Here is a 23,057-nt window from a genome sequence, read left to right on the forward strand (position 1 = left end):
GCTTTCTGGACTACCACTGCATTCCGAAAACCAAACTGTGTATGGATGATTTTTTCTTCGCACAGTCTATATTATCTATCCTATCTATCCTTTAATGTATAATTTTTAGAAATAATTTTAAAACATGTATGGCTCATTGAGCTGATTTTTAGGAAATCGCTGCAGGTGATTATATTACAATTACAAAACTCCAGTGGAACAACAAAAACGTGTTAAAAACGAAAATTATATTAACGAGAATAACGAGATTGTCCTGGAGTCCCTTTTCTTTTATTTTCTAAGACTCTTTGTGTTTTGACTTTTTGTATGGTGCTTGGTTGATTGTAGATCTCCATTACTTCCTTATTTGGTCTTCTTTTTCATACGCCGTAATTGTCCTTTACTCTTCCATATATCTTCTGTATTATTTCCTCTTATCTCTTGGCCTGATACTTCGTTTATGTCGCCCTCCTTGTTGTTTTGCTCCGATCCAGTTTATGAATGTATTGCATTGGTATTTTCCTCTTGGTCTAGCAGTTCCTCAAAGTATTCTGCCCACTTCTCTAGTTCTTGGTCACCTATTCGCGTGTCTTCTTTACTTCTATGGAAGCATGCGATTCCGGGACCCGTAGCTTTATTGACTTTGACCTTTTGGTAAAAATTCTCATTCTCATCTCATTGTTTATACTTAATTTCCCAGTATTCCCATTTCGTTTTTCTATAGGTCTATTTTCCTTTTTTCTTTGCTGCTCATCCTCGTTTCTGTTGTATTCAGTATATTCATTTGTTTTTAGTTTTTCTTCTAGCTTCTAATTCCCTTTTACATTCTGTATCACACCAATCTTTACTGTTTGCTTTTGTTTATTTTTCCTACTGAATTTTCTGTCTCTTCCATTATTAACTTCTCTATTTGTGTCTCGTAGTATCTTTACTTCGAATTACGTCCTCTAATCTTCTATTATTTCTCGTCTTAACTGGTTTTAGAACCTTTTCAATCGCTAGTAGCAATTATGTATATAACAGATATAATAAAATACTTACCAACTTCTCGTATTCTTCGGTATTGTTAGTCTTCCTATTAAATTCCTCTTGTAATTGTTTGTACTGCCTATTCATTTCTTCCTGTTCTCTTTGCAACTGTTCGTTTATTCTCTTATACTCTAATTCCTTTTCTTTAAAATTATTTATCACAACTTCTTTATTATTCATTTCAGTTCTCTGTTTCGCCATGAGATCTTTGAGTTCTAGTTCTTTCATAGTCTTCTCCTTTTCTAAATCGGCTACGGTTTCTTCGGCTATGGATCTGGCCAGAGCTTCTGAATCGGCTCTGAAAAATTAAAAAAAAGATTTCTTTTAGTGCTTTTTATTTATTTTTATATAAATTCTATGTGTAAAAGAGTTTACCTACCTAGCCAACGCCAACTGACACTGGTGCTTCAACGAAGCTCTCTCTTCCTCGAATTCCTTATTTATCCTATTCTTCTCGTCGACTTCTTCTTTTAATTCTATGGTTTGTGTCTTGTATAGAGTCGTGAAATACTGTTCGGTTTCTAAATTTTCTTGGAGTTCTTTCATTTGGAGTTGGTCTCGTTGCCAGCTACTTTTTAGCCTCACTATTTCTTCTTCTAGGGCTTTCTTGAAATCCTATACAAAGAATTACAAAATGGTTAGTCCTCTGTTATAATACAATCCAAAAATGGATATCAAACTTTGATAAATAAAAAAGGCTGTTAAAATTGATTTGATTTATCCTGTTATGACAAGAGTAAACCAGAAGGGGAAAAAGCAGGGAATTATACAAGGTAAAATGTATGAAAACAAGTAGATAAACATAAAAAGAGAAAGGCAATAATAGGATAAGAAGAAAACGAAAATTGGAAAATAAGAAACGAAAGCAAGGACAAAAAAGTGAGAAGAAAGAAATCATTAAAGATTCCTAAAAATTAAGGACGAAAATTAGACCAGGGCGGCTGTGCTAAAAAACGTCTATTTTTGGATGTGACAGGTGGCATTCGGATTTTTGCAGATAAAGTTAGGTGACAACTTCAACAATAATAACTGACTTATGCTCCTTCTCAAATATTCCCGAACATTAATAAAAAAATTAAAATATTTAAAAATTTCGAAAAACATCGATTTTTTTCTACTTTCTTTGCTTATAACTTTAAAACGATTCATTTTGGAACAAAGTCGTAGGGAAATAAAATAAAGATAATTGAATTTTGTACGATAAACGACTGGTTAAAAATGTCTTAAATTATTACACATGCCTACAGTGTTTTTGGTGCCGAAGTATTTAAAGGTGATTTTGGGTTTATTTGGGGTGCTGATTCCGAATATGGCCTTAGTTTTGCTCTATCAGCTCTAGTTTTCAAGATAACGTAGATCATGCCAGCTTCTATGCATTAAAATTCGAATATGCTGATATGAATATACTAAATTAAAATAAAAACCAGACAATTAAAAAATACGTATATTTTAAGCCATTTCATCATCATCCAGCCCTTTGCGTCCACTGCTGGACATAGGCCTCCCTCATTTTTGTCCATTGTGCTCCATTTTGAGCACTTTGCATCCAATTTCTTGACATTTTCTTGAAATCGTCAGTCCAACGAGTAGGGGGTCTTCCTCTACTTCTTTTGTCTAATTTCGGCCTCCACTCAAGTAATCTCTTCGTCTACCTCCAATCACTGATTCGGGCGACGTGCCCGACCCAGTTCCATTTCAGGGTGGCAATTCGGGAAATTACATCGGTAACTCATGTTCTTGGTCTAAGTCTTAATTTCCAACTCGGTCACGAAGCGATATACTCAGCATTGACCTTTCCAGTTTCCTCTGAGCTATTTGCAGCATTTTAGAAGTTGTAGCTATCAATGTCAAAGTTTCGGCACCATAAGTCACCACAGGCAACACACATTCTTCACATGTTTTACGTTTTAAAGAAATGGCTATATCGCTTTTGAAGATGTCTTTGAGTTTTCCATAAGCTGCCCATGCCCCGTCTTCCTTGGTAGCGGTCCTCAATGGTTTTTATCTCTTGGTAAAGTCTCTCACCTTGCTCATTACTTGTGTCATCTAAGTTTTCAGCAAAACGGTACAGGTGGCTGTGAAGATAGTTGACTTTGATGCTCACATTCCATCCAAGTGATTGGAAGTCATTCAGCAAACGGTTTACGAGCTCAGCATAGTTTTCACTTTTGTGATTTCTCAGAAAATTTTTCATACTATCCACAAATGAAAGCCGAGCTTTTTTCTCTACTTCATTCATTGACCCACAAAAGCCGGATCCTCTGTAAGAAGTCTGATCTGTGGTCCATCAAAGATTCCAGCTTTAAGTTTTTCCATACTTATCTGGGGAAGCTTCCTTCCTATGTAGGCGAAGCATGGTCCATGGGCTATGAGCCATTATTAGATGGAGGCTGAATGGGTTTACAAGTGGTAAATGTATCATTTTAAAAGTTTAAAAATACTCTCCAAGCTGTTTTATTTCCTTATAAAATAGTAATGTAACGATAATAAAGTATTATTTCTTGCATAAATAAGGCATAATAGAGTGAGGACAACAAATATATACTGAGGAATAAGTTTAATTAACAATGTTCATTCCTTTGAATAGCACATTCTTCATTATCTCAAATATTAAAGCTCTAATTTCGGATTTGGCCATATCCATAAAACTAGAGCTGATACAAAAAAAACGAAATCCATATTTCGATTTATCGCCCCTAATATAGTAAAAATCAGCTTAAGGATTCACGGCACCAAAACATTTTTTTTTTCTGTAGGCCTGTGTTACCCTTTCTGCAGAATAGCAATAAATACAAAATAAGGGGGCAAAATAGGCCTGTTTTTATTCAATGTTTTTCAACCACTCTGGTTGCACTTAGAACTTTCGTAATTCGTTTAGAAAATTTTTACAGCATACTTAAATCGTTCACCAAATTTCATTAAAATCGACCTAATAGATTTTGCATAATAATTTTGGAATCTAAATTTGTTTTAAAAAGTTCAAATTTTTTAAAAACTTTCTGAACAAAAAATAGAGCATTTAGAAGTTTGCTAATTTTTTTTATATACAAAGAGGTACTATACCTATCTCATACACTTTACATAAATAAAATCGAATTATTTAAGCGACCTCAGCACTGTTTTAAATTTATAAACAATTTTTTGGCTTATAAAGAAATACAGTGAGGACGTTTGAGTTGGAATAAATTCATTTTCTCGAGAATAGGCGTCTCTGGAGGTAAATCCCGAAACAGGTCGATTTTTATTTTTAAATTCCAATTTTTTGGTATATATATCATACTAGTGACGTGATCCATCTGGGCGTGATGACGTAATCGATGATTTTTTTAAATGAGAGTAGGTGCCGCGTGGTAGCTCAATCGAAAGGCTATTCAATTTTGTATTCACTAATATAAACATTAACATAATTATTTATACAGGGTTTTAATTAAATTTTTTTTGAATTAAATTAATTCCAATATTTAGATTACGTCATCACACCCAGATGGATTACGTCACTAGTATGATATTTATGCCAAAAAATTCTAATTTAAAAATAAAAATCGATGTTTCGGGATTTATCTCCAGAGTCGCCCATTCTCAAGAAAATGAGTATATTCCAACTCAAACGTCCGCACTGTATTTGTTTATAAGCCAAAACATTGTTTATAACTTTAAAACAGTGCTGAGGCCGCCTAAATAATCCGATATTAATTCTGTAAAGTGTATTAGATGGGTAGAGAACCTCTTTATATGTAAAAAAATTAGCAAACTTCTAAATGGTCTACTTTTTGTTCAGAAAGTTTTTAAAATTTGAACTTTAAAAAAAAATTAGATTGCAAAATTATTATGCAAAATCTATTAGGTCGATTTTAATGAAATTTGGTGGACGGTTTAAGTATGTTGTAAGAAATTTTTAAGCGAATTATGGAGATTTCTAAGTGTAACCAAAGTGGTTGAAAAACATTGAATAAAAACAGTCTTTTTTGCTCCCTTATTTTCTATTTATTGCTATTTTGCATGTGGAAAATGATAAGAGGTCAAAGAGCAGAGATGAAGGAATTGATAGAGGTAAAACATATTGATACAAATACATGGACAACTTACCTAAAAAACCTTTATCAAACAGCTAATCACAAAGAACTGGAAACACCACGATTAGAATCGGATGAGAAAACAGAAATTAAAGAGAAAGATATAAAGAACGCCTTAAAAAAGATGAAAAATCGAAAAGCTCCTGGGAAAGATGGAATAGCTAATGAACTTTTAAAGTACGGAGGAGATAGACTTCACAAAGAACTGAATATCCTTATAAGTAAAATAATAAATACAGGAAGAATTCCAGAAGAATGGAGAACCACTCAAATGATAGCGTTATTTAAGAAAGGTGATAGAGCAGACCCCAGTAACTATAGAGGGATAAATTTACTGAGCACTATACTGAAACTCACAACAAAAATACTTATGGAGAAAATAATGGCGTGCATAAATATATCGGATGAACAACAAGGATTTAGAAGTGGAAGATCATGTAACGATGCAGTTTTTGTGATAAGGCAAATAGCGGAGAAATCATTAGAATATAACAAACCAGCCTTTTTCTGTTTCATAGACCTAGAGAAAGCGTTTGATAGAATCCAATTAAAAGATGTGATACACCTTCTATATGAGAAAAATTTACCACTGGATATCATAAAACTGATAGAAAACATATATGTAAGAAATAAAATAGAGATGAAAGTCAATGGAATAATAACAGAACCCATAGAAACAAACACAGGAATCCGGCAAGGAGATTCACTAAGCCCTCTACTGTTTAACATAATATTGGATGCAATAATAAAACAAGTGAAGAAAAAAAGAGGGTACAAAATGGGCAATAGAGAGATAAAAATACTCTGTTACGCTGATGACACCGTGTTAGTAGCAGAGTGCGAAGACGACCTACAAAGATTATTGCACGAGTTCAACATTAACGCAAAAGAAATGAATATGAAAATATCAGTCCAAAAAACAAAAAGCTTAGTAATTGCCAAAGAACCAATAAGATGCAAGTTGGAGTTAGACAATCAAATTATACAAGTAATGACTTTCAAATATCTGGGAATTAATCTATCAGCCGACAACAATATCGAAGAAGAGGTAAAAGACCAAATAATTAAAGCCAGTAGAACGGCCGGGTGCCTAAACGACACAATTTGGAAAAACAAACACCTAAGATTGGAAACAAAGGCCCGAATATATAAGTCAGTTATTAGGCCAGTTATGACTTACACGGCCGAAACAAGACCAGATACAAGCAAAACACGAAGACATCTGGAAACCAACGAAATGAAGATCTTAAGAAGGATTGCTGGAAAAGGACTACAGGATAGGGTAGACAATATAAATACCTGGGTAAAGAACAGAAAAGAAGAGTGGAATGAGCACATAAGCAGGATGTCTGAATCAAGGATAGTAAGAATATCCAGGGACAAGTCACCGTTAGGCAGGAGAAGTATAGGACGCCCAAGGAAAAGATGGAATGACAACTTAGGGGCAGAATGAAAGGCACCGTTGAAGAAAAACAGGCAGTACTGCCTATATAAAAGAAGAAGAAGAAGAAGAAGAAGCTATTTTGCAGAAAGGGTAATAATTTAAGACATTTTAAACCAGTCTTATATTATACAAAATTCAACTATCCTTATTTTCTTCTATAACTGATAGAATCAGAAATGAAGAAATAAGAGTAGACTCAAAATCAAACCGATACTCGACTCAATCAAGGAGAAAAAATTGGGATGGTTCGGACATCTAACCTGGATGGACAATAATAGACAAGTAAAAAGAGTGTGGGACGCCAAACCAATAGGGAAGAACAGAAGAGGAAGACCCATTAAAGAATGGAACAGTGACATCTCGCAGATACTGCAGAGTAAGGGTAAGACTTGGCAGGAAACAACACAGATGGCATCCAATAGGAAGGAATGGCGAGAGTTCGTTAAGAGCTAGGAAACCTCAGAAGATTGTAATTTAATGAATTGTATTATAAACGGCCCAACACCGAAATGTACAAATGGGCTTACTGATTAAGTAAGTAAGTAAAGTACCCTAACATATGTGTAAACTGAGTGTCAAGTTTGAACAAAAAATATTAAAAGGTGCTTGAACAATGGGCTAAAAAAAATTATTTTAGAATATTTGTAATAAAACTGTATCTCGGTAAGGAAGAATATTTTATTGAAGTGTTTTGGGTTAAATCTTCGTATTTTGTGCTAAGGTTTACGATAGTTACGATATGGACAATTGCTAATGAAACACCCTGTATATTATGTCGAAATTTTACCTGTAAATGACTAAGTTCGTGCAACAGCTGAGATTCTTTGACCTTGAGCTTGGCGAGCTCGGCCTGCAGATTGCCCATTTCCGATTGCATAATCGTCTTCTTCTGTTGTTCCTGCTCGATCTGACTGTGTAACGCCTTCGTCTTTTCCACTTCCTGTCTATATTCTCCCTCCAATTTCTGCAGTCGTTGCTGAATTTGCCGATAGTCGACGGACAACATAGAGATCTGTCGCTCCTTTTCTTGTGAGTTCAAATCCGCCTTTTGACGCGCCGATTTTTCCTCGTTTAGTTTGGTTTGTAGAGCTGAAACATCTTTAGCGGTTATTACTTGTGTATAAATAAGAGAACGAATTTAAATACAAGTGGTTTTTCTCTACTAATTTTGTTTTCGTTTCTAACTTAGGTTGCCACAAGAGTACAGCGTTCTGTAGTAGCAAGAATGTAGATGTGTAAGCATGCTTTAAACTACGAAAAAATAAAGTTGTCATTTGTTTACAGTGCAGATTAAACCTACAAACTGCTATTCTAGCAGTAAATAACCCACTCACGAAATCAAAACTGGAGAGGAACTACAAAGATCTCCTCAACAACCTGGCAAAATACGATAAAATGTCTTTAATATGGATGCCAGTTCATGAAGAGCTGTATGGGAATGAACGAGCAGATATGTTGATAAAACAAGGCTCGAGAGAAACTTTTGAAGGCCCAGAACCTTTCTGTGACATCACTAAAGATGCTAGGAAAAACGAGGTTCAGAAATTGCTGATAAGGAACCATCAAAAGAAATGGAGAACCACTGAAGGGCGAATCCAGACTAAAAAAATAATATTGATAAAACAACTCTGGAACAATTTGATGAACCTCAATAAAAGAGACATCAAAACGGTCACTGATGGACTGGATATTGCCGTTTAAGAAACCACCTATACAAACTAGGTGAGGTGGAAGACGGGTTAAGTTCGACGGGTCAGTGTATATACTCGCTAAGAGTGGTCCCAGACACGTCGGCTGGAAAAAGTGGGGGTGAGTTTAGTTGGTAGGCGATCCGGCACAGTGAAACGTGGCGGATTGAATCCAACACTAACACGTCTCGCCGGATTTAAGAAAAAGAAGAAGAAGAAGCGGACTACACATACAGTAAAACTAGGAAAGAATCTTCATACTGAAGGTGTATTACTACTGACTACTTTTGTATGTTCTATTGTAAATCTACAAAAAGATTTTACCATTGATAATTCTATCCATCAGTTCTGCATGAAAGAAAAAAACTTGTTTACAAATAATGCCTTACACAATTCTCTGTAGGGTTGCTAGTTTACCACATACATCGCGAAAACCCTCTGCCCCTTTTCTAAGATGGCGACAGGGGGGACAAGGGTGGCGATTCCACAAACTTGAAGTCCAGCTTATACTAACCCCCCTACACATAAAAAAAGAATGTGTGTGTACTTTATACGCACGTAAAAAGTTATACTTCTATTATATGATTTCAACGAAATAAATATACTTTAAACAGTTTATTTTTATTTTATTTAAATATTAAACTAATTTTAAAGCTTACCACTTTCCAAAAATAAAAAAAAGAATAGGAATGATCCGGATTTGAACCCAAGACCTCTCGATCTCTAACCGAATGCTATACCAATAACGCTACAAGCTCTCTATTTACATAGTCTCGGATATAATGACAATGCACGGCAACAAACAGACCAAGTGAAGTATAATACATATAAATGTTTTAATAATACTTATCTTACTCCCGAGAAAGACAAATCCAAAGACACAAAAATTATAATAAATAATACATTTACTAAAAACACTAATATATTCTTTTCACACCTTTTTTGAAGTTATACTTCTTTAGGCACGAGGGTGAATTTTTAATTCCCTGGCGCATGCGAACACCGACGCTATCTTATTAGTCGCTCAAACGTTATACGGGATCTTATTGGATGTTAAAATCATCTGTCAATAATTGTTGGATATTATGGATAAACAAATGTTGTGTATACATATTAGTTTTTATTGTTGTGATGGCAGAGAAAAAAGCAAGTTTATAATTGTAGTGACTTTTTAAATAGTTTTTAAAAGCGATAGGTACGTAATAATTGTAAATGTTTCAGTATCCTAATAAAAAATATATATAGGTGCCTACCTATTTGGAAAATTTAAAATGAACATACCAAAATAGTATGTAATGCTTTGATTTACATAATTTGATTACCATCAAAATTTCTGTCAATATTCACCTAATATATTGTTTTATTCCTCTGTTTTCTTGTATCTTCTTCTTATGGTGCCTATCCGTTACGGATGTTGGACACCAACATGGCTATTCTGACTTTGTTGACTGCTGCCCTGAAAAGTCCGGTAGTGGTTAAGTTAAACCATTTTCGCAGGTTATGCAGCCAGGATATCCTTCTTCGTCCTGGACCTCTTTTCCCATGCACTTTACCTTGAAGTATGGTCCGAAGTTGGTCATATCGTTGTTCATTGCGCATTATATGGCCCAGGTATTCCAATTTGCGACGTTTTATGGTTACGACTAGTTCGCGCTCTTTACCCATTCTATGTAGAACTTCTTCGTTGGTAACTCTGTCTATCCAGGAAATCCTCAACATGCGTCTATAGCACCACATCTCAAATGCTTTGAGTCTCTTCAGTGATGCGTCAGTTAAGGTCCATGACTCCACGCTATATAAAAGAACGGAGAATACGTAGTATTTTAATAAACGAACCTTTATTTCCAATTTTATATCGTGGCTGTTGAAGATTTTTTTCATTTTGACGAAAGCTGATCTTGCCTTCTCGATCCTTATCTTAATTTCCGTCGATTGGTCCCACTGTTCATTTAAGTTTGCATCCAAATAACAAAAGTTGGTGATTTGTGTTGTAGGTTGTTGGTTAACTAGTAATTGACCAGGTGGTATCCTATTTTTGCTTATAACCATGTATTTGGTTTTTTTGATGTTAAAATCAAGCCCAAACCTGCTACTTACTTCTGCCACCCTGGAGACAAGTGTCTGCAGACCTTCAAGACTGTCTGCAAAAATGACAGTATCATCAGCGTATCTTATGTTGTTCAATCGTTCTCCGTTTATAAGTATTCCCTCGTCTATGTCCGTTAGCGCTAGGTTCATAATGTGCTCTGAATATGTATTGAACAATAATGGGGACAATATACATCCCTGTCGCACACCTCTTTTTATATTTATGTCGTCTGTTAACTGATCCCCTACTCTAACAGCTGCAGTTTGTTCGTAATAGATATTGTTTATTATACGGCGATCTCTGCTGTCTAGACCAATTGAATTTAATATTTTCATCAGTTCGTCATGTTTTATTCTATCGAACGCTTTCTGGTAATCAACAAAACACACACATATATATATATATATATATATATATATATATATATATATATATATATATATATATATATATATATATATATATATTGTATTTGCGTCCCTCGTGGCTTCTGTATAGTTTTGACTCTTCGTGACTTCCGATCAATATACAGCGTGTATATTAACAAGAATAATTTCATACAATTAGCGCTCGCTTTGGCATCCGTTATACTGGCAACAACGTACTTATAATATCAAGTAAAATATTTAACCTTGGTCGTGTTTAAGTGCAAATTTAGTTGTAGAACCCAGACAAATTCTATTTATAACTTTTGCCAATTAGGTGGTTTTGCTCGGATATACGATAAGGATTTGCTGTAAATTGTTTGTTTTCGTTTTTTTATACTCTTAAATCAGGTTAGAAAAACTTATTTCTTGGGTGTAGTTATGAATGATGTATTTTCTAAACTTTTAGATTTTCTATTTTATTTCGATGGAAGAAGATTATGGATTTCGGAAGATTTCGATGGAATAAGTTATATTGTAATATACTTAACAATACCACTATATACCCTTGACAAATTTTTATTTTTTAAAGTTAATAATTGTTTGATGAGCCTTTCTATAAGTTAGGTTAGGTATATTATTAAATTTTATTTTGATAATAATCGGTACTGTTTCTCTCTCTCTCTCTCTTCCTGTAATCCCTTCCCAGCGCATCCTTATCTGTTTTATTCTTTCGAAATTTGCTATACAAGTATTTTCCATTGCTCTCTGTTTCTCGCTCTCTGTTTGACTTCTCTCCATCTCAGGCCAATTCTTTCATGATCTCTTATTACAGTTCTTCTCCAGCTATTATCAGGTCTTCCTCTTCTTCTTCTTTCGTCTGGTTGGTATTCGAGTGCTTGTTTGGTTATATTATTTCGATCCTTCCTCAGAGTCCGTGTAATTCATTTCCATTTCCTATTTTTAATCGTGACTGTTATTTTCTCTTGTTTTGTTCTTCTCCGTAGATCTATGTTTTTTATTTTATCTGGCCAGTATATTTTTAGGATTTACCTCAACGATTTATTTATAAAGGTTTTTAATTTTTTGCTAGTTGTTTCTTCTTGTCTCTTCCTGTAAATATTTTGATTTTGGTTAATTCTGATATATCGCGTGTGTTCCAGATTTTCCTTAATGCATTATGAATATATAATGAGTGCATATTGTGCCTTTACTATCCTTTTTTCTACATCTGATCTACTAGCGCCTTTTTTTCCATGGTTGATCCCAGATTATATGTAAAGTTATCTACCTCCTGTATTTGTCTTCCTTGTATTTTAATTTTAGTTTCTTGGTTGCTGTTTTTTAAGTTTTGTTTTTTTTTGTCTTTATCTTCAGGCCCATTACCCTGGAGTATTTTGCAAGCTTCTTTTGCTTATGGCTGCTATGTTCGGTTAGGGGAAAAATGTCATCTGGGAACTACAAATCCTCCAACTAGTCATGCAATTTCAATCTAATACCTGTTTTATTATTGCTTACTTTCTGCATGATCCAGTCCGTTATTATTAGAAATAATGTCGGGGATAGCACACATCCTTGCTTAACTCCGCTTTGTATAACTACATCTACTACCATTTTTCCCGCATGTTCTAGTCTGGCTGTATATTTCTTGTCAAATAGTCTGATTAACTTGATGTATTTTATCGGTAGTCCATATAGTTTTAGAATCTTCCACATTTGTTCTCTGTTTATACTATCGAATGCCTTTTCAAAGTCAAAGTCAAAGTAAACATTATGTTTATATTTTTTTGCCATTCACTAGCTTGTTCCAAGATAATTATAGAGTACAGGAGATACAGCGGTACAGGTACAAGATACAGAGGTGCTGATAGAGTACAAATGTGGTCGATAGTGGAGCGTTTTGCGCGAAAGCCTTCTTGGTTGCTTCTTAGTCTTAGTTTCTTGTCTATTTCTGGCTTCAGTCTATTTAATATGATATTTGACATTATTTTGAATGTGGCACTTAGCAGTGTTATTGCTCGCCAATTCTCGCATTTATTTAAATCGCCCTTTTTTGGTATCTTAATGGTTACACCCTCGTTCCATTTCTGTGGGAGCTCCTGGTCGGCCCATATCTTGAGTTTGTGTAACATTTCTACTAATTTGTTTGCGCCCGCCTTTATTAAATTTATCGGTAGGTTGTCGCTTTCAGCGGCTTTGCCATTTTTTTAGTTGATTCAGTGTGTTTTGTATTTCTTCTTTCGTAATTTCAATTGTTCTAATGTTTATTTCCTGTATTACGTTATCTTCGTCTATATCTGGTGTTTGGAGTATATTTCCTCGCAGTGTTGTTTTCATCTTTTTATTATTTTATGTTCTGATTTAATTATATTTCCTTGTTTATCTTTGATTTGTTTATTACTGTTTAGTGTTTTCCCTGTCAAATTTCGGATGATATTGTACTGTATCTTCAGGTCGTTTTCTTGCGCAGCTTTTTCTGACATTTTTACCATATCATATACATAGTATCTTTTGTCTTTCCTGGCTTGCTTTTTAACCGCTATATTTTTTCTTTGTATTTCCTTTCTACTGGTTTTTCCTTCTTCGGTTGCTTCTTTTTGTAACATTTTTTTTTAAGTTTCTTTCTTTCTTCTCTTAGTTGCAATAGTCCAGAAAAATAAGGTTTTTGTCGGGACACTTGACCAGCCAGGTTGCAAATGGGTTTTTTGGAGTTATACCTATTACATCATAAATACAACAATGCCCGTCATAGTTCGGACGAGAATTTTAGTAATTAACAAATAAGGGTCAAATATGACAGTTTTTCGTTTAAATCGCTACAGGTAAAAATAAGGTAATTAAATATCTTATTTAGATTATTCACCTTTTAGTAGATAAGCAAAGGTTTAAAATTTTTTAAATTTTGATCCGATTATTTGTTACTTCGGAAATTGCAAAATAAAACTAAATTTCGAAAATAAAAAAATTGTTATAACTTATAAAAAAATTGTTATAAAAATGAAATTAAGACTTTGATATTGCATGAAATGTTGAGTCAAACAGTCCATAATGCACAATAAATTTCAAGACGATTTGTCAATTAGTTTAAATTTTATTCGATTTGTTTATCACAAAGAGCTTTTTTTGCAATGTTATTGTTCAGAAAATTATAATAATACAGCAATTCTGTGGAAACCACAGGAAAGAAGTATATTTTTAACTTATTTAAAAAATCAATAAGAAGTCATTTTTAGCATTCTGAAAACATTTTACGAAAGTAGAATCATTTTTGGCTTCTAAACAATTTTAATAACCATATTAACATATTGACTAAATCTGCGTTGGGATTTGAAAAGCTGATATTTTTACACGAATTTTCAAAAAAAAACTTTTCGCCTAGGTTAATTACGAGCAAAGTTAGCCACTTTTATTACTTATTTAATTCACAGTTACTTCTATGTACATAAAATTCTCCTGTAACAGTGTTAGTTATCATATTCCTCCGAAACGGCTTGACCGATTTTTATGAAATTTTACACGTATATTCTGTAGGACTGAAAATAGGTGGTAATCTATTATTTACACCCATACGTTATAAGGGGGGTTGCCCCCTGCCACTTTTTTATTGTTTTGGAGAAAATTGTCTACCTTCATTTTATATTATGTACCATTAAAAATATATACAACCCTTAATTTTCACCTTTCTACCACCAACCCCTATTTTTTAATAGTTATCTATTTATTTACATCTATAAAATTCTCCTGTCGTAATGTTAGTTGCCATAATCCTCCGATACCGCTTGAACGATTTTTATGAAATTATATATGTATACATATACTTGTATATGTATACATAACATTTTGTATTGTTAGGTGGGTATATGTGTACATAACATACTCTACAAAACTACAGGTATATATAAATTAAAAAAATAATGATAAAAGTCCATCAACAAACTCCGGAGATATTAAGCGCAACATATCTTTGAAAAGTTAATTTCATTTTTTGAGTGCACGGATTTTAATAATTCCGCTCCACAGACCACGAGTCGATTTCGTTAGGACGTCATTTTTAAAGATATATTAACAACTCTGTTCAAGTTTACTCAAACTTTTACACATAAACTATATACATACCTTGAACTTTAAAATAGCGCTAGTTAGGTTTCTTAATTGTTATAAAGAAACTAGCTGTGAATTAAATAAAAAAAAGTGCCTAACTTTGACCGTAATTAATCAAGGTAAAAGTTTTTTTTAACATTTATGTAAAAGTACACATCGAAAACAATGTTATAACTACAGGGGTAATTTGTGTTACTAAAAGACAAATTTTTCATATCTACAGTATTTTTTGATAAAATGCATATTTTTCGAGGTATTCTCAAAAAACCCTCTAAAAAAGTCGATTTTTTCGTCGAAAAACTGTTACTTTCAAGCGCGAATAACTCGAAAAATATTAGTTTTACGAAGAAAATGTAAAAACCATTTCTTTCCTAGAATTACTTTTTACATCGATTTACATGGTTAAAATGCAATAAAAATTTCCCGTCCCCGAGATGGGGTGGCAACCACCCCAAGCTTTTAGCGTACAGCGGCATGATATAGAAAATGATCCTTGGCCTATTCCCTACGCCCTACCTTCTGTGAAAATTTCAAGTAAATCCATGCTGGACGAAAAAATTGCGAGTCAAAATGCTTCATTTCCTCGACTATAGAAGGAGGAGAAACAATCAGTAAATGTAACGAATATAAATACCTGGGTATGAATATGAAAATCACGAATGATGGAACACTAGACGGAGCCGTTAAAGAACGAAACACTCAGGGCAGGAAAGCAATTAGGCTCCTAAACTCAGTACTCTGGGACAAGCAGGTAAACAACCAAAACAAGAAAAAGATCTATAACGCCGTAGTGAAAAGCATTATAACATACAGCTGCGAAGTATGGCATATGAAGGAAAAATCAAAACGAATGTTAGAGGTCACCGAAATGGATTTCTGGAGAAGGGCTGCAGGAAGATCAAGAAGAGAACATGTCACCAATGAACGGATACGAGAAATAATGAAGGTCACACATACAATAAATGACGAAACCAACGAAATACAACTACGATGGTTTGGTCACGTATAAAGAATGCATGAAGACAGAATCCCAAAACAAGGGCAAAAATGGAAACTGCAAGATAGAAGAAGATGAGGTAGACCGAGGAAAAGTTGGCAGGCAGGAATAAACAAAGCCCTGGATGAAAGAGGTCTGCAAGTAGATCAATGTACGGACAGAGAGGAATGGCGAACGGGTATCGGAAGACGAAGAACGTTATAAACCGATAATATAATAATAATGTAAAAGTACCAGCTTTTTAAATCCTAAAGTCTAGGGATGGCGCTTGTTGAACAAAAAACCGGTTTTTGGTTATACCGGTTTTTTTAACTTACGGTTTAACCTGGCGGTTATAACCGGTCAAAAAATCGGTTGTTCCAAAAACAGGTTTTCGGTTTTTTTTAATCAAAAGCAAATACTCAATAAGTTATAATGTTACATTTATATTGCACTTTAGTTTGCTCAATTTTCCTCCCGAAAAATTCCCCAACCAATTCAACCTATAAAAATTTTCCCAGGCGCTTTCAAGTTACCCTAAAAATGGGCCAGAGTATATGGGCGTCGGCGTATATTGCGTTGTCAATAATTGGGATATTCCCAAAAGTGATGATCCTATCGATCTATCAAAATGTCCCTTGGATCTATCAAGTTTTAAAAAATGTCCAAATGACTTATAGGTATTTTACAAAATAAATTCGATAAACCAATTCAGTATTTACTTCTCTATTGCCATCAAAAAATTTCAGTAGGTAATATTTTTTAATACGTTTGTATAATACCTACCATTTATTTCGTAAGAATTATTTATTGTTTAAAAATTACATAATGGAGATTCCTAATCGTATTTCGGTATTCACATTATACAAGAGTCTTAAGTCTCAAGTACTCAAGTATAAACAATTTTTTAGCTGATGATGGTTGGAATATCGATTTCAAGCAGATCACATACTTTTATGTAAATATTATCATCACATGCACCATTTCACCAGTCTTTGAAACATTTATTAATCTAAATAACTATTCTCAAAATTGTTTCATAAAAGCTGATGTGACACTTTCGTCCAGTTCTCTATTAGTAAATAAAAGTTGAATTATGGTTGTTTGGGTTAATTACTTCGCATTTATTATTTATAATATTATATGATTAAGATCGAAAATATATAGAAATTTCTTCATTTTTCTCTAAATTAATTTTTTCAATGGTTTTTCAATGGTTATTACTTTAAAAAGAAAAAAACCGGTTATAACCGGGACAAAAAACAACCGGTAAAACCGGTTGTTTCGAATTAAAAAAACTGGGTTTAGGTTATAACCGGTAGGTTTTTTCCATCCCTTAGTCGATTAATTTAGTTTACAGTCAATACTAACAAAGTTATTCAAATTGTTTATAAGCCAAAAATGACTCTACTTTACTAAAATATTTTCGGAATGATAAAAATGAGTTTTTATTATTTTTTTAAAAACTTTGAAAACATAAGTATTCTTCTTTCATGTAGTTTCCACAAAATTGCTGTATCATTATTATTTTATGAAGAAAAGCATGCTTTATCATTGCAAAGAAAAGGATTTTTTATTAAACAAATTGAATAAAATGTAAACTAATTGACGAATCACCTTGAAATTTTTTGTTATATCTGGACTGAACATGGACTGTTTGACCCAATTTTTCATGTAATATCAGTCTTAAGTTTATTTTTGCAAAAGTTTATTTTTGCAACTTCCGAAGCAACAAATAATCGTACCAAAATTCAAAAACTGCCATTTTAAACCTTTGTTCATCTACTAAAAATGAATACTCTATCTGATATAAGATATTTAATTACTTATTTTTACCTGTAGCGACTTAAACGAAAAGACTGTAATTTTCAGGGCCGTGCCGTTCTATGATGCGGTGAGGCAGCCGCATCAGGCGGCATCACAAGGGGGCGGCATAATCAGTAAAATCTAATATCTTCTTCTTCTTCAAGTGCCGTCTCCTAATCGGAGGTTGGATATCATCATCACTATCTTTAATCTATCCACCTCTGCTCTAAAGAGTTCTATAGAACTGCATCTAAACCAGTCCCTTAAATTCTTTAACCGTGACATTCTCCTTCTTCCAATGGACACGCGCCAACTCGTAACTCTTAATGACAAACTTTTTCAAATCAAAATGTACACCGGCCAATTCGTAACTTTTTTACTACCTGACCCTCCCAACTTGCAACTTATACAGGTGAATTCGAAACCATTGTTTAATTCTAATTCTATTTACACATAAACATTACATCTACTGGTAATGCAGCAGAGTTATGCTCCACGTAACGTAGAGCCACACCCAGAGCTTTAGTGGCATCTGCGTGTGACACTCAATATGACAGGGAAACTTCTTCCTCGCTTTCTTCATCTTCATTAGTCATTAGGGTTGCCTTGAGGTTGAACCAAGTCTACAATGTATTCATCCGTAAATTCTTCGCTCCCTTTGTCGTCAGCTTCAATCCATTCTGTAATTACACTTTCTTCTTAGTTTTCTGATCCATCTTGTATAGGGCAAAGGGGAAAAATGGAGCTTATTCAAATTAGAAATCAAGCCATGGAGTTAACGACTAAGCACAAATGATGACACTGGCTCTGCATCAGTGACATCAATCTGAGATGGGTGGAAGAGGGAGAGAGACAGGCACAGCGACTCAAAATCAACGACAAAGTAAACTTTTAATTATTAGTTAGGCTAACTTTCGGATAATCCGACCTTTTCGGAATCCGAACAGGCTGTCCCCCCAATTAGTTAGGATTTGCGGGGTTTTCGTTTTACTGTATATAGGTACTTACTATAATATCTGCGTTCCAATCGGCTGGTAGTCTGTTTTGTTCATATTTTTTGGTGTATTAGCTGGTTTATTTCCTTATGTAATTCTCTTCCTCTGTATTTTTTTTCCACTGTTATTTCATTTTCTTCTGCTGCTTTTCCGTTTTCTATGTTTTTAATATTTGTTTTTGTACGTTTTCTTCTGTGAAAATTTCTACTTCGTTGTTATCTTGTTCTTCTTCATCTGTTTCCTTCATACCGAATAGCATTTTTTCGTAATATTCTTCTCATATTCTGCTGATCTGTTTGTCTTCAAACAGGGTTTCTCTTTTTTTTTGTTTTTTAGTACTCTTGTTTTAATGCTGGACGTATTTTTTTATCTGACTTTTTTGTAAAATTGTTATATTTGATGGTTTTCTGTCTTTTTTAATGTCCTCAAGCGAAACCCGTCATTTTTCTTCTTTTTATTTGTTGAGTTTGCTGTGTTTCTCGCTATTTTTTATTCTTCCCTGTTTTGTTTTGACGGATTGGTTGTTTATCCACGTCATTCTAGCGTAGTTTTTTAGTTTTCTGCGTTTCGCAGTCTTGATCGTACGTAAATTACACATTTAAAATTGAAAAGGATTTATAGGTTCCAAATTAGCTAAAAGACGGTGTTTCAATCCCTGTTTATGTATTATCGCTCCAAACCCTTCTTGGAAGTACCGCACCCAGGGGGGGTTTGGGAGTTAAACCCCCTTTCCCCCAGGGCATATGAAAAATATATAAATAATAGCAGGAAAATGTAACTTGTCTTTCACAAAATATAGAAAAAAATTTCGACGCCCAAGCCAACCCCCTTCCCCCCAGAGAAAAATTATAGGTGCGCTACTGCTGCTTGGATGTGTCCCGTTTTTTTCAAATTTATGATATGGTCACCCTACAGTAGGAACGCTTCTTAATTCACGAGAGTATTCTACACACTTGTTCTTAATCCAGGATACAGTTTTTTGTGTCAAATTAGAATTTCATAATGGTAGATAAGTTTATTTTAATTTTCTAATCTATTTCAACAGTAGGGCCCCCGCATACTGCAGACTTTTTACCTGCCGATAGTTTAGTCGGGTTGGGCAAAATTAAAGATTTTTCTTTTTAAAATATGTAAGAATGTAGTTCGTTTGGTATGGCATGAGTGCTTTAATTTTTTTTAAGTATGTATTCTATTTGTTTTTAATTTTGTAGACTAGCAGACTTAACTACTTTATGTAATGTGAAATTTAAGACTTACTACTATATTTTAAATATTTTTCAAAATATTATTTTCTATATCCTTACATAAAAAATACATTGAGTGTATGAAATAAGTAAGCAATGTTTTAAACATTTTTATTATTTTCCAGACACCTTTGCACCTATTAGTTGAACAAATTATATTATTAAAAATTTTGTACTTACTTTACTTAAGCCGTCCTCTTGTACCCGACGCTGTCGAGGTAAAAGTTTTGTAATAAAAAATTAAGAACTCAATTTTAACACTTCTATAATATGTTACAATTGAGCAATTAGACCAGCAGATTCGGCAACTGGTTATGATAAATTCATAAATTTTAATGAACATACGTTTTAATTTTTTATTTTTGCAGTGAAAAAAAAATACATTGTTAATTATACAAAAAAATATCATTAATATATCACAACAATATTTTTTTCAACATACTACAATAATCAATTATAAAAATATCCGAAGTCTAAATTCCAACATTTGAGGTGACAACAGCGCAGTGGAAGCCATGAGGACATAAACTCAAATATACGGAGACCACTACAACCGCAAACTGAATAAATATATATTTGGATGCCATCAAAACCGTTAAAGTGATTTTAGATATACAGCAAGCGAACATGGCGCGCCTGACGGCAATTGCTCCAAGTAATGTGTATATTATTATACAGATAACGTGACTGAGGACGTCCGGCCAATATTTTGTGTAAGCATTGTAGGAAGTGGTACCTTTCATTTGCGATACATTTTAGGGAAAGTCCTCGTGGCAACCGTATATCGGAGTTCACGAAGACCTGGAAGCCACGAGAGACTACGGTTTAACATGGGGGGACGTCATAAGATGCTAAAAATAAATATATATATATATATATCACAATTCACGTCTCTACATCTTTGAAAGAGAACTTGTATTGCAAAAAGTGCCTCTCGAGTACCCAATGCATCCCTGAAGCCGAATTGTGTATTTGTTGTATAATATTTCAATATTCTACAAAAATCAAAATAATTTGGTTAAATTCAGAACTGTCAAAAGTTTAAACCGTTTAGTTCGTCGATCTTCCCACATAATGTATGTGTCTCCGTGGGTAAAAGTGTAAGATGAATGAATTCCAATACTAACTGCGCAAACATAAGCGGGTTCGAACCCCAATAGAAACTTTTATTTTTTTATTTTTTTTATACATTTTATGATTGTAAGTATATTTATTATATATTTTTTTTTTCAGAAAATACGTATTTCGTTAAAAATTTTTCCGACAATTATTGTTCAGAAATCATTTGTGGCATTTTTCAATGTGTTTGTGTGTGTTTTATTCTTTTATTTTTTTTTTATTTTTGGTACTGTTTTAATAAAATTTTTTGAAAAGTAGTAAGTATTAAATTTAGTTTAATATTTAAATAAAATATAAATAAACTGTTTAAAGTATATTAATTGCGTTAAAATCATATAATAGAATTATAACTTCTTACGTGCGTACAAAGTACACACACATTCATTTTTTTTGTACTGATATATGTATATATAACTTGAAAGATTTAGCAACCAACGCCATACTGTCTGTGTGCGCATGTGCGCAGAAAAATTCACTCTTAATCGCGCCTAAAGAAGTATAACTTCAATAAAATTGCAACATTTCAATGGACTAAAATAGTTTCAACGTTAGAACATTGTATCAGTACTTTACCTTTGACGACTTCTAGGTTGGCTTCCTCTTTATTTAAAACTCTACTTCTCTCAGTCTCTTCGTGAGCCTTCACTTCCTGTTGGTACCTGTTTTTGAGCGCGTTCAACTCCAAATCCAATCCAGCGCATTCCTTCTCCAAGAACGACACTTTTTCCGTGAGTTGCGAGTTATCGGCCGAAGTTTTCAGTTCTTTTTGCCGTAGTCGCTCCATTTCAGAGTTCACTGAGTGAAGCTTGTTTTCTAATACCATTTGGTGGTCTGAAACCTGAAAAATAATGGTTAGAGATGAACGTGAAATCGAGTATCTATGAAAACCGCGCATAAGATTCGTTTTGAGGTATCTTAACCCTCCGTTAGTCGCTAGGATAAACGGAGCATCAAGAGTCGCTACGGTGTCAGAGACCGACAATTTAAAAAAAAATAGTTATTGCTATAAAAGTCATAGAAATATTTTATATTGTGTATAGGAATGACTGAAAAATATTTTTGAAAATGTTTTATTGAAAAACAACAGATATAAAATGAAAAACCCTAGTATAACAATATACATATTGTTATTTGTAATATAAAAATATTCGCTAGGAACCATTTCCCATAATTCCAACAAACGTTTTTGTTCGGCTTCAAAGGACATCTATAAATAAGATTTGACCAAAACTTACCGATAAAATGCAATAATAAGATGCTAAATCTTTACCTGAACTGCAAGTTATGCCAATAAAGTAATAACCACACCGTTAGTCGCTACGGAGTCTTGCACCGAAAATAGCTATAAAACTCGCACAACTGTACCCAAGTAGGTAAGAATGTATACTAACACGAGGTTAGTTGATAGGAAGAGGTACAGAAAGTGGCGATAGAAAAACCAGTTATTAAATCCCGAATGAATAATTCTGTCGTCGGTGTGTGACACCGATAGCGACTAACGGAGGGTTAAGAACAGAGGAAGAACTACAACATAAATCCCTAACCCGGGAACAGTCGCGCTCTTTTCTGTCACACGATTGGTAGCGCGATAGATTATATCTAACAATACCAGTTAAAACAAATTTTTCACTAGACCTGGTCGATAGGTAGAGAATAAAGATATAGTGTACCTACTGTGAACTGTGAAGATAATTGGATCTTTCTAGATGTAAAAAGCACTATAAAATGAAGATAACACTGTTTTTTAATAAAAAATTGTATTACATCGACTATATAGGGTGAGGCAGATAACTGGCCTATTAGAAATATCTCGAGAACTAAAGGCAACATAATCATGAAAATTGGAATGAAGGGGTTTTGCGGGATGATCTATTAAATGAAAATATTTTCATCTCTTTGCAACTTCCGGTTATACCGGAAGTTGCTTATAACTTGGTTTTTTTAAATGGGACACCCTGTATATTTTTACATTTTTTGATTCTCCGCAATATTTTCTTTCTTAAAATATGAGATGTTGTAATATTATACAGGGTATTTTAAAAGATATTTTCGTTTTTTTATTAATTTCGTAGCAACATTCACACCCTGTAGAATTGTAATAGTTTGACATTAAAAACTCTGCTTACGTTCAAGTGATTTTTAATATAGT

At 33.6% G+C, this 23,057-nt stretch overlaps 1 protein-coding gene across 4 annotated transcripts in view; it reads right to left on the minus strand.

The window, feature by feature from the left end:
• The window catches only part of LOC114327074 (rho-associated protein kinase 1), a 194,885-nt gene that overhangs the window by 114,642 nt on the left and 57,186 nt on the right, over window positions 1–23,057 (minus strand). For all 4 annotated transcript variants that reach the window (XM_050654227.1, XM_050654230.1, XM_050654228.1 and 1 more), the window contains exons 9-12: window positions 21,482–21,746; window positions 7,313–7,614; window positions 1,388–1,623; window positions 1,021–1,306 (exon numbers count right to left, since the gene is read on the minus strand). In XM_050654227.1, the coding sequence (XP_050510184.1) occupies window positions 1,021–1,306; window positions 1,388–1,623; window positions 7,313–7,614; window positions 21,482–21,746 (1,089 nt within the window). The remainder of the gene's footprint in view (window positions 1–1,020; window positions 1,307–1,387; window positions 1,624–7,312; window positions 7,615–21,481; window positions 21,747–23,057) is intronic.

The sequence above is a fragment of the Diabrotica virgifera genome, chromosome 6, assembly GCF_917563875.1.
Source record: "Diabrotica virgifera virgifera chromosome 6, PGI_DIABVI_V3a".
NCBI classification, from domain to species: Eukaryota; Metazoa; Arthropoda; class Insecta; order Coleoptera; family Chrysomelidae; genus Diabrotica; species Diabrotica virgifera.